Raw genomic sequence first — 13,747 nt, 5'->3', positions numbered from 1 at the left:
CTTCTGTGCTTATTGTTTCCAATGTCTGTTCCTTCCCTTCTGATAAAAATTCCCGTTGTTGTAATTTATGGGTTCCTTCTTTTTCAACCTCTCTAATCTCCTGGGGGAGGGAAACTCTAAAGGGTCGCTTCCATTGTAAAATTCACCTTGGTCATTACATAAATCATTGTTAACAAAAACCTCATTATGTCCTCCATCTCCATAATTAAAATTTTTGTTAACCCCAACTGTTTTTGGTACAGGGTATTGCATGTTGTTGTTATATTCAAACATATCTCTGTCAATTTTTCTTGCTTTTCTTTCATATACTTTCATACATTTATACTCCACATCTTTCAACATGTCATGATATTTCAACCTCTCCGTTTCAATTCCAAACAATAAATCATTAACAATTTTCTGATTTATTTCATCTATTAATGCATACAACTTATCCATTTCAACTTCATTGTTTGCAATAATAGCTCGCATGATATCCAAACCACATCTATCAAATGCAATAATCAAATCTTTATGAAACTGTGAACCTTCCCTTACATTGTTCGGATATTTACACACACGAAGCCCCTTTGGGACTATATTAGACTGGATACAGTGTTTCATATAAATGTTGTCCATTTCCATAGATTTATATTTGAAAAATAAACTGTTCATTTTAATAACCATCTCAGCATAGGAATCATGTTTGCTATTAACCTGCAGCCTAATCGGCTCTTTAAAATCAAATTTAAATTCAAGCAGATCCTTAAAATTAATGTCAGTACCTTTGTTTGTAACCGTTGTAGCGGCTGGTGGTAAAGTAACAGGTTGTCTAGGTTGCGACCTAGCGGTTCCGCTAGTAATTGCCGCTGTATTTCCAGATAAAGAAAGATTAGGAAAACCATCCAAACTAGTCCTACAACCCTGACTAGTCTCTCCTCTATTACTTGTTTCATAACCGAAACCGGAGGCAGTCCCTTCCTTCGAAGCCGGACCTCTGACTCTTTCCTGATTACACGGAATGGAAGGCTGGGTGGATAGGTGCATTAATGATTGGCTGAGTGGCGTCAAAATGCCAACTAACTCGGAAATCTGCCCAATCAATATACAACATATATATATAACACATTGAATATGGTTAATTATTTCTGAAGAAGTGAATACTGATGAAAACGTGTTTGGAATTTGTGGCAGCGTTATTTTCTGTTGGGCTCTGCTTTTGCTGTGATTCTACGTGTGGAGTGTTATTAAACTTTTTACTTGCTGAATTTGCTGTGCCTTTTCTTTTGGTTACCAGTGACAGTTCTGGGCACACAGACCACCTTTTGTGTTTATCAGCTAGAAAGGTGTCTGAGCATCAGGCCCTTATGCCCGTTTCTTCCTTTTTGTTTTTTTTTTTCATAGGGATAGAGTGTCTCTTGTACTAACCCTTCTTTTATGCTCAAGGCTTATTCCACCAGGGCTGTGGCTTCCTCTGCTGCTTTTTTCAAGGGCTTGCATACCATTTCCATCCTTGAGGCTGCTACTTGGTGCTCTGTCCATACTTTCACTAAGCATTACAAAATGGATGTTGTTTCCAGTGCTAGGGTTGGCTTTGCCAGTGCTATCCTGCATGGTTTTCTGGAGGGTTCTTCTGGGCTTTCCTCCTCCCAACTTTCCTTTTGAGCTTTTGTACTCTCCCTTTAGTGAAGAATACTGCAACGATGATATGGAATGACATAGCACTGTTGTGTGAACTATTGCCATAACAGTAGATGTCCTTCTCTTCATTGTTGCAGTATTCACTCCCTCCCTCCTCCCCTGTTCTCTTCTTCATTTTTTTCTTTCTGGGTGCACATTCCTCTTTTTTCCTTGGGCTGTTGTTCCTCCTGGGGCTCTTTATTTCTGAGGTATGTACATCTGTACATCACCTTTATGCCCTATGACATGAGTGGGGAGTATACGTATAACTTATGACATCCCTATAACAACCTATAACTTTGGTATACTGGCCAGACGTCAGGAATCCCTTCAGTGAAAAATACTCAACAGTGAAGAGAAGGACATCTACTGTTATTGTAAAATTTTACCCAACTGTACTTTCTCTGGAAGAGTTACATTTAATCATACTTTTATAGATACCCATATTTAACATGATAAGGCCACAACTTTGACAGGCAGACTTTTTGTGTGTATGGATAATACTGAGGCTGTACCTTGTTTAAAAGAGCATTGTTAGGTCTATGTGATCTGACACAGATATGCCACGGATCCATCAGATTGTTCAGAGTCACAGAAAAAGACAAAAGGTGAGTAAGAATTCCAACCTCCATTTCACAGTGGGTTCAAAATTCTCTTCTAGAACATCGTTCTATAAAACATCAATCTAAGTCTGTATACTAATCAGAAAAAATGATAATTCGAGAGTCATTTCATATACTTTTCACTGTTTGGACTGCCACACCAGTCATCTACTTGCAATTCTCTGATTAACCAGCCATTTCTGCAGAATATTTACCTTAGGAAAGCAGACTTCTATTATAGTGAGAAGCCTGCTAAAAGCAACTGCATTTGCGAGTTTGAAAGTGGAATTTAACTTTACACAGGCATCAGTTTTACTTGCACAGTGTTGAAGCACCTTATTTAAAGTCAGACAATTAAAACATGTGATCTTCTGACTTCAGAACACTACGCTGGTATTGTGGATCCTTTGCTTTCAGAGTCCAGCTCTGGACTTCACCACAGAATACTCCTGCAGTGAAGATGCCCATGTTGGTCATCATGAAAGCAGTGATGGCTTTTGTCAACCCTAGCCTACCTCCCCTACCCCCTAACGCGACCTGAGCTGTTTCCTTGGTGTAGACAGCAGCCCTGCTTCTACAATAGCACACTTGTTAGGCACTTGTACAATGCTTTACTGCATTTTATTTATGTAGTTATCTATTGGGTGGCTGTAGTGGTGCAGCGCTTGGCGTTGCCGCCTCACAACAAGAAGTTTTCTGGTTTGATCCTCAGCTGGTGTGCCTTCTGTGCGGAGTCCGCATGTCCTCTCTGTGGTTGCATGGGTTTCCTCCGGGTGCTCTGGTTTCCTCCAACATCCCAAAACCATGCTGTAGGTGGATTGGGCACTCTAAATTGGCTCTAGGGATGAGTACATGCGTGTGTGCCTTCTGTGGAAGGTTGGGCACCAGGCTGGCAACTCGATACCATAAAACTCCACTGCCAATCATGAGTGGACAGGTGATCTGCTGTGGCAACCCCTAACCAGGAAAAGTCGAAAGAAGAAGTTATCTATATTTACAATTTGATAAACAGGTAAGTGAGATGACTCGTGTCATAATCCAATCGACAATAGCAAGGGTAAAAAACACATTAGGCAATTTAGTGTGGCCAAACAACCAACATATTTTAGGGAGGAAATTGAAGTACTCAAAGCAGACTCATGCAGACACACTGAGAGCATACAAACTCCATGCAGACTGTGACCAGAAATCAGAACTAAAATCTGAACAACTGGAGCTCTGATGAGAGACCTTACCTAATAAGCTGTCATGTTTTAGAAAGTCAAGAGAGTAAAATAATATGCCTGGAGTTCTGTAAACTGGCCCAGTCACTCACTTGTAAAATATGTATGACTATGAAAAGCAAATAAGGAAAGAGGGAACTTAGAAACAGAACATATGGATAGGCAGTGCAGCTAAAGGTCTATCTTTTGTATTGCTGGATCTTAATACTCTTAATACTCTTCAATAAAAAAATAAATAATGTAAGTCGGATTTATAAATGAGCATCTCATGGCAGTGCAATGTTCCCTTTAGAAAAGCTTTTCATAAATGTATACTTCAAGAAGGGAAATTAGCCCTACTGCCTATTAGAAAGTTTTTTTATCAATAATGCAAAACTAAATGGATGTTTACTTTTTTTTTTATTGTACCACGTCACAATTGACCGTCAGCTACCACCAGCTCCTCTACTCTTTCATCGGGTCTACTGGAACTGATATAGCCTCTCCCCTCCTTAATCTGGCCCATTTCCAAGGCCAATGAGGAAACGGAGGGCAATAGTATAGCATAATACTGCTGCTGGGTACTGTGTCCTACTCTCCCCACCCCACAGGAGCCTTGTGACCCTCAATATGACTGACTTCAGGACGTACATGTTCACTTCCTTGCATATGAACCTCTCAACCAGGCAAAACACTACTTGCAACATACAGCTTCCCAGGCTTTCAGTGCTACTACTGCAACAAGCTCAGGCTGCCCCCCCCCCCATAGGGATGGGCAAGCAGGTATCAGATGGTCAATCTCATCCTACCCCCATCCACTCCCATCTTCTGTGTTAGGAAGAATGAAAGGAGTCTTGACCAAAGGAGCTATGAACATTTTTATGACATCAGAAGCAAACATAAGGACAATGCACTACTCAGACACAACATAATATTCATACTTTTAAGAAATCCAGATTTTCGTTTTCTGTCTAGGGGTAGGTAAGGATTATATGGGAGGGAAGTTTAACCCTGTTTTTCAGAAAGGAGTATTGGATTGGCAGTTGACGCTCAACGCCTCAATATTACATGTTCTTAATAAAAGGTATCCTGCAACTGAAGACACAACTACATGAACAAAGCTGTGTATTTTCTGATACATTTTAACCAAGTTATTCAAATATTTATTATATTCAAATGAACATTTTAATGTTTTACCTTAAGTGAAATTTGCAATGATTTTTTTCCTTTTTATTTTACAGTTGTGCTCATTTCACTTAGTTTTACTATCTATTATACCATGACCCCCACCCCATTAATATTCCAAAACGTGCACACTGATTGGCCAGTGTGCACGTTGCAAATTGACTTATACTAATGGAAAAAGGTCCAGTCGCCTGGACTTTTTCCATTGGTATAAGTCTTTTTTAAAACACTGTCTCGCTATGTTAAAGGAGTTTAACATAGCAACACAAGTTTAAAAAAAGCAACGGAGATCTCCGTTGCTTTTTTAAAGATGTCTCGCTATGTTAAACTCTTTTAACATAGTGACACAGTGTGTAAAAAGCAACGGAGATCTTGCTTTCTCCGTTGCTTTTTTTTTTAAACCTGTCTCGCTATGTTAAATGGGTTTAACATAGCGAGACAGCTTTAAAATAAGCAACGGAGATCTCCGTTGCTTATTTTAAAGCTGTCTCGCTATGTTAAACCCATTTTACATAGAGAAACAGTTTGTAAAAAGCAACGGAGATCTTGCTTTCTCCATTGCTTTTTTCAAAACTGTCTCGCTATGTTAAATGGGTTTAACATAGCGAGACAGCTTTAAAATAAGCAACGGAGATTCTCCGTTGCTTTTTTTAAAGCTGTCTCGCTATGTTAAACCCATTTAACATAGTGAAACGGTAAAAAGCAACGGAGATCTTGCTTTCTCCATTGCTTTTGCCCACAGCTTTGATGTACTGCATAGGCATATGCATGTGCAGTACATCAGAACTGCCGCGGAATACCAGACAGCTGCGGAAGGGCAGCAAGGAGGCATTATACAATGCCATTATTTAAGAAAAGTAATTATTTTTTTTCTTAAATAATGTCATTGTATAATAGCAATAACCCACTTCTGGGTGTGGGTAATGCTGGATTTACCCACGGTTGGCTTTGTTTGGTCCCTCGGGACCAAACCATGCCAACCGTGGGTAAATCCATCATTACCCACACCCAGGCATGGGTTATTGCTATAATATTGATTGTTGGCTTCTTGGTTGTTTTGAAGAAGTCTTTACTTTGAGAAGTAAGCTTAACAGCCTAATACATTGGTTTCTAGTCTCATTTGCTAGTTATTTTGGTTTATTAGGTCTTTCTATTTTTCACACACAGGTATGTTATGTCTTTAATTAAAAGATATACTGACATATTACATTTGAAAATAATATGAAAGCATACTACGGCTCTGAAATATATAAAGTTTGTTAGATCTTCAAAATCTATGTTGGTGAATGAAATCTGGGAATGATATAAATGTATATTTGATGTTTGATACAGACATGTTAGAAATGTAAAATATATTTTGGTTTATTATATCGAAGACTGATATGAAGGCATATTTGATCTGTGATAGATACACAGATATAAGGATATATTCGATCAGGGACTGAACTAAGGATTTAGTACAGATGAGTAGGTTGGGCTATTCTAGATGCCATACAATGGCTGCAGAAGCAGGACTACCTGTAATATGTCAGTATATATTTTAAAGACATAACATACCTGTATATGAAAAATAGAAACAACTAAAAAACAAAATAACTAGTGAATGGAGACTAGAAACCAGTGTAGTAGGCTGTTCACAAACATATAAACAAAGATGGGGGAACAACTAGAGGTGGGAGGAAACTGGTTTTGGGGCTAAATATCTCAAAGACTGCAATCTTCCCAAAAGCAAGTATGTTGGCCATTCCATTGCATATTTGTACTTTGATGGATATTAGAGGTGAAAGAGGACATCCAAGGCATGAGACTGTTCTTGACAGGAAGCCGGAGATGCATGATCCAAATCATCAAAAAAAACCTTAGTGTAGATATTTTACAGATGGGCCTTGTAGAGAGGGACTTACAGATGCCCTGTGCCACTGACCGATGGTCACCCAATCCTTCTGCACATTATGCCACAGATCATGCACACAAGGATCATGGTAAATGCATGCATGTCTTTAATGATAGAGTCGTAATACACCTGAGAGACAATAGTTAGGGAAAAAATAATATATTATATATATATATATATATATATATATATATATAATTCCACGGTGGTGCAGTGGTAACGTTGTTGCCTCACAGCAAGAGGTTCTCCCATTCGATTCTCGGCTTGGGCTGGGAGTGCCTTCTGTGTGGAGTCTGCATGTCCTCCTCGCAGTTAAGTGGGCGTTTGAAAGACATGCGTTGAATGGGTGTGCCTTCGTTGAAGGTTGGCGTCGGGCTAGCAACTCGACACCATAAAAACCAGCTGCCAATCATTAGCGGACCGGAGTTCCGCTGTGGTGACCCCTAACCGGGAAAAGCCGAAAGACGAAACAATATATATATATATATATATATATATATATATATATATATATATATATATATATATATGTGTGTGTGTGTGTGTGTGTGTGTGTGTGTGTGTGTGTATGTGTGTATAGTATAATGTCTGCATTTATTCATGCAATTAAAGGTTACAATATAAAACAATATAAATTAACTTAGTAAATAATTATCTTGCAATGGAGGTATGGAAGAGAAATATAAGGGTCCCATGAGAGGTGCCTCTTTGTCCTGTTGATTAACTGTAATGCAATTAATGCCATTATGAGTAATATTTCAAAGTTTGTTCTCAGAATAACGAATGACACAGTTAAATGTGATTTGAGCAATAAAAAGACACAGTTCTTTGTTTCCTAATATTTCTAAATACTCACCAACTAATTAGTTCATAAGAACAGCCCAGTCAGTTAAGTTTGACTGCTTGTCTTTATAGATGACTGGTTAGCTTGCCCTAATTAAAAGACATTTTTAAGAGTCATACAGTGTAGAAAAAGAGACTAAGGGATCGAACATATGTCTGCAAATGTTTTATGTTCACCACACTAACCTCTATACTTAGGTAACAGAAGAAAAAAAATTGGATAAACAAAGGAATGACCTCATCACTTCACTTGCCACTAAACAAAGAGAAATGCCTCCAGTGAATGATACTCATGACTGCCCCAGTAGTCTACAGGATATAAACTGTAAACTGAATTTGCATGTATACTATTTGATGGATATTTTTTTTCTTTTAGAGCTAAACATTTCGTCTTGCTTGATACTGCTGCCTAAACCCTATTAAAAAGGCAACTATTGCTAAATTCTATATCTACAATAACTAATAACTATCAACATTTAACTTATACTAAGCACAATATGATTAGTGTTTGGGACTAAAAATACTGATTTTCTTAATCAACATTAGAGATTTTAGTTGTTTAATACTATTACTGAATATGTTTAATTGAAAATGATCAACACTGAAATATAAACAGAGTACTTGCAGTATCTCTAGAAATAGTATCACAGTGTATTCTGGAACAGCCATGACAGTAGCTAGGAGGAAAGTAAGCAGAGACAGGACAGCAAACATCTTGAGCTACCTATAAACACCTGACAAGATCAAACAGAATTAATTGCATGGCATTGCAAAATGGGGACTATGTCTTAGATAACTGGACTCAGACAATTGATGTTTCTGTTGTTGCATCAGAAGAGCACTGAAGCCATGTATAAAGTATTATTTTGTTTCACATTATACATTTTGTAATTGAAGTAAGACAGTAAAGCATTCGTCATGGTGGAGGTGACCAATCAGTGGCAGTCACTGAATGCTTCAAAAAACTTGGCTGCAACACCAAACTTCTGACATTCAAGCATTACTATAACCAGAGGAGTCATGCACACTTCTCGGAATTCACTTATTCTATGATGTTTAAATCAGTAGCAGACATATTCATTTCTAACGTCATCCTACAGCTACATTCCAAGAAACTGCTTAGCTGTAAGAGAGAAATATAAATATCAGTAGAGTTAAGAAATATTAACAATGAGAACAAAATAATTCAAGCACACTAATGGAGCAATGTGTTTGGCGATACAAACATGCTAACGATGAATATTTTCTGCTAATCATTTGTGGCATGATTCACTATATAAACTTACCCTAAGTATTCTGTTTTTGAGGACCTCCATGCTTGTTAGATGCTGTGGGCTACAAAATCAGGCTGATAAACAAAATTTCACACACTGTAGTATACATAAAAAGCCATTTCCCATATCCCTCTCTCTCTCTCTCTCTCTCTCTCTGTCTCTCTCTCTCTCTCTCTCTCTCTCTCTCTCTCATTAATGAGACAATATGACAAAGCAAAAAGAAATATTGCTATATTTACATACAGGTATGCTTCTACCATCTTTCTTGAGTAATCTGCTGCCTCTGCAAAATTCTGAAGGAATGCTAGGACTTCTGAAGCGATGCTTAGGATCCGCAGCACGTAAATGTTGGTATCGGCTAAGACAGGTTCCTGTTTCGTAATACAGTCCCGACACAACTTCACAACCTGGTTTCACAGTTCCAACAGAATAATGAAAAAGAGGAAGGAGAAAGAAAGAAGGAAGTTCATTAAAACTAATATTTCACACTCGGTGTGACAAATCAATAAGATTAGAAACGGTCTTTGCTCAATATAGCATGACTACAATGAAACTCACCCTCTCTACTGACTTTCATCTTCCGCAATAAAAGAGGAACTATTTCCAAAAAATGTTTTGAGAGAAGCAAAGAAAATCTGAGGTTCATCCTGAGGTTCACCCTGACACAAAATGGGGTTCAGGTTCCCTTTCACAGTTTACAGGAAAACTAGAATTTGACTTTTAAAAATCAATGGATAGTACACTTTTTTATATATAAGTAACCATAACCATGTTCACCCAAAGGAAAATATTTCAAAATCCTATTTATTTTAAAGAGTACATGAGGACTGTTTCATCTCAGGTAGTGGCATGGTCACAAGTTAAAAACAGCAAAAGTTACTTTTGATGGTTACAAGATCTATTGATGTATTCTGTGTGTGCAAGATTGCAGTACTGCTGTGAGTGGAAATTTGACCCTTCCTCACTGTTGTACAATATCACACCTGGCATTTTTAGTCAGCAATGGGTGTGGGGGTTGCATGCATTTTTATTATTTTGTTTTTCAGTTTCCTTTAGATTGATGTTTTTTATTCAAACACTTGACTGTTCAATATTTCATTAGATAATTTATATATATATATATCTATATATATATATATATATATATATATATATATAGGTCTACTTAACTTCACCTAAAACTCATTTCACTGACATTCATTTCACAGAGACCAAATCACCAAAAGTTCACTTCACCTAAAGTTCACTTCACCTAAAACTCATTTCACTGACAATTAATACTGGCAGTGTGTAGAGTACTGTAAGGCTAGTAAAAGGTATATGTCCTTTTCCCCACTGTAATGCAATCCTGTAGTTAGTATATATATATATATATATAGTTAGGGGGGGTGTGGGGGGGGCAGCTGGGAGTGTGTGGTGGGTGTAGCCCCCCACCTAGTTTGGTTTTAATGAACAATATAAAACCAAACTGGACAATAAAAAAACAAACTAGGTGGGGGGGCTACACCCCCCACCCCCCCAACTATATATATATATATATATATATATATATATATATATATATATATATATATATATATATATATATACTAACTCCAGGATTGCACTACAGTGGGGAAAAGGACATATACCTTTTATTTGCCTTACAGTACTCTACACACTGCCAGTACTAAAACCTTTTACTTGCCTTACAGTACTCTACACAGTCAGTGAAATGAGTTTTAGGTGAAGTGAACTTTAGGTGATTTGGTCTCCCTGAAATCCCTGTCAATGAAATGAGTTTTAGGTGAAGTGAAGTAGACCCATAGATATATATATATATATATATATATATATATATATATATATATATATATATATATATATATGAGTGTGTGTGTGTGTGTGTGTGTGTGTGTGTGTGTGTGTGTGTGTGTGTGTATGGATCTAGGACTGTTGAGCAAATATTTCTTCCTTCTTCATTTATTCTTGTTTCAAGTAATTATCACAACTGATTTTAAAATCATACTGCTTCTATTTATTTTACGACTTTTAACAGTCCATTTCACATTCTGTCAATCCTTCCTGCTGTCTAGAATAATTATCTTTGATTTTCTCTTGACTCATAGTGTTAATCATTCGCTTCTTACATAATACATATGTTTCAAACTTCTAATAACTGAAAACATTCACAGACCTGTGGTTCAATTAAGTACTTATCTAGTAATAGCTTAACTTCCTATAAATGCTTGTAGCTCAAACAATAAAAAGGCTCAATATTTTCAACACATTATACCAAATATTTAAATCAATTAATATTTTTTTATAATTTCCTGTTATTTTCACTATAATTCTTTTAAATCTTCTAATTTAAAGACAGTGAACATTTCTTAGTGCTTCAGTGAGGTTTAGTTAAGCATTTTTCATAACAAAAGGGCAGGGTTTCTGAGGTGCCAGGTGGGAACATTCCTAAGCTGGCCTGATGGCTTTAAAGAAAAACAGGTGCCAAAGGTATGTGATAAGTTTTCCCTAGAGATTACTCCATTATAGGAAAACTCCATCTTTTACTATAGTTTAACTCAACTCTTAGGTGGCTTTTCTCCCAATAATATGGTTTCAGTATTGAGTAGGTACCAGAAACCTGCTTGTACTTTATAAATTTTCATTTCTGTGTCTTGGAATCAAAGGAAGGGAAAGACCAACCAATGTTTTTAGCTTAACTTCTCACATAATTGTAGAAGAATGTGTTTATGCCAGCATGACATACCACAGGCACAGAGAAATCTGTAGCTTACCCTGTCAGATACTGCTGACAGTCTTATATGGGAATTAGTCCAGCTGATGTCAGGAGCTCAGCAGCTGCTGTAAAAAAGACAGAGAGGTGTGAAACTGTCTTCCATTGCCTTTATTGTAGAAAGGAAGAGAACTTATACTTTCACAGCTGCTTCCAATGTAGCAATGCCTTTCATAGCAAAACAGAGATTAGATCATTCAATGGTTCAAAGGCAGTTGTTACCTTTTTGACAAATTTATATAAGCAGCATCACAGTAGCTTTAAACTTTAAATGAGAGTTGTTTATACTAGCTTGCATTTTAAGATGGCTTAAATGTAACATAAAATATGTCTGTGACATTTAGAGAAAAGTTTATTTCTCGTAATTCTTATAAATTATCAATACAATTATCATTTTAATACCCTCCCACCACAATAGGACAAAACTGCCTAAATCAGGACTTCTCTGCAGGAAGAGACAGGTGGCAACCCTATTAACTAAGTGCAGTGATAACTGTTTATAAAAAGGTTTTGTATGATTTTTTTGTGACATTCTTCCAGCGGAGGATGCATATTTGGTGAACAGATTCTTGGGAAGAGGCATCTTCTACTGATTTTGAGTCAGTTTTTACACAAGTAGGCATTTTCTAGTCAACAAAGGAAATGTATCGATTGACGGCAGCCATTATATACAGCTGAATTTATTTTAGCTTACATGTGCTATTTGCTCTTTCATTAAAACATTAGGAAACAAGAAAAGATAAAACTGGCAATGAACTGTGTAATGTTAATAGAAAAACAGTTGTGGTATAATCTCCCAGCACAGACACACAGCAGATAACGAATAAATCCAGCAGAAATAAAAATGAAATAAAGCTTCAATGGTAAACGCTTTCACAATAAAATTGATCGCTTCATCAGACCATACAACACTAAGACCAACCTACTTAATAAAGGAAAACTTAATGGGTACTAATTAATATCATCCAATCAAAGCACATTCCTAAAAACATCAGATAAAACATACTTAAAACACATTATAGGACACTATCTATCCCATACTTATCCATACAGAGATATGCAGTCAAATAGACATTTTCTATACATAAAAATATATATAAAAATGTTTAAAAAATAACATTTTATAAACATTTATATATATATATATATATATATATATATATATATATATATATATATATATATAAACTACCTATCCCTATTTAAGCTTCTTTGCCTTAAGAGCTGGCTTAAGGGAAACATAGTCATTTAAACCTGGTCTACAGTGTGCAGACAAGGAAAAAATACAACGCAATTCCTTGCATTCAGTTTCATTTATTAAATCTCCTTTTCTCATACTATCTTGCACTACTTCCATCACCATAAACTTAAACCAGTGACTATCTCCCTTAAGATTAATGTGTTTCACTATTGCACTATACTGAAGATATTCATTTTGCCCACATAAAAGGCAAAACAAATGACGCAGTAAACTAGATAAACTATATTTTTAGTATTACAGTCTGCTAAGTCTTAAACACAAACATTTTACCACTCTCTGGGTGTACAAAGGTTCCACTTTCATCAATAAATTGACAATATGTGCATTTATTACATTTACTAATGTTACCAATATTTAATGGCGACTTACTCAAGGCTAGTTGTTCTCTGGTTTTATAGTATTTGTGTTTGTTACTATCCATGTCCTCCCTGTGGTCACGTGGGTTTCCTCCGGGTGCTCTGATTTCCTCCCACATCCCAAAGATATGCTGTAGGTGGATTGGACGCTCCAAATTGGCCCTAGTCATGAGTGTGTGCGTGCATGTGTATGCCTTCTGTGGAAGGTTGGGCGTCGGGCTGGCAACTCAACACCATAAAACTCTGCTGCCAATCATGAGCAGACAGGTGATCTGCTGTGGCGACCTCTAACTGGGAAAAGCCGAAAGAAGAAGAAGACCAATATTTAATGGGGGTAAAATTAATTTCATATTATCAGTTGGATAACAAAGCATTCGCTTCAAGGACTTCTTATTTTTGTATACAAAATTAGGAGTCAACCCTACAAATTTAGACAACTCAGTATCTGTTCTTAAAATATGCCAGTTCTTACTAATAATACTTCTAAGTCTTACACTACTGCTACTATGTTTGTTTGTTTGTTTGTTCGATTCTCAGCTAGAGTGTGGGGAGTGCCTTGTGTGTGGAGTCTGCATGTCCTCCCCACGGTTGGGTGGGCATTCAAAAGACATGCATAAATGGGCATGCCTTCATTGACGGTTGGACGTCGAGCTGGCACTTCGGCGTTCGTGAAAATCTACTGCCAATCATTAGCATTC

At 36.8% G+C, this 13,747-nt stretch overlaps 1 protein-coding gene across 2 annotated transcripts in view; it reads right to left on the bottom strand.

The window, feature by feature from the left end:
- The window catches only part of SMYD1 (SET and MYND domain containing 1), a 338,058-nt gene that overhangs the window by 20,931 nt on the left and 303,380 nt on the right, over nt 1–13,747 (bottom strand). For both annotated transcript variants that reach the window (XM_044062105.1, XM_044062106.1), the window contains one exon: nt 8,903–9,066. In XM_044062105.1, coding sequence (XP_043918040.1) covers nt 8,903–9,066 — 164 coding nt within the window. The remainder of the gene's footprint in view (nt 1–8,902; nt 9,067–13,747) is intronic.

This window comes from Protopterus annectens, chromosome 2.part1, assembly GCF_019279795.1.
Source record: "Protopterus annectens isolate FY-2018-M chromosome 2.part1, PAN1.0, whole genome shotgun sequence".
In the NCBI taxonomy this organism is placed as follows: Eukaryota; Metazoa; Chordata; order Ceratodontiformes; family Protopteridae; genus Protopterus; species Protopterus annectens.
The sequence above is the reverse complement of the archived record's forward strand: the minus strand, read 5'-3'. Positions and strand labels throughout refer to the sequence as shown.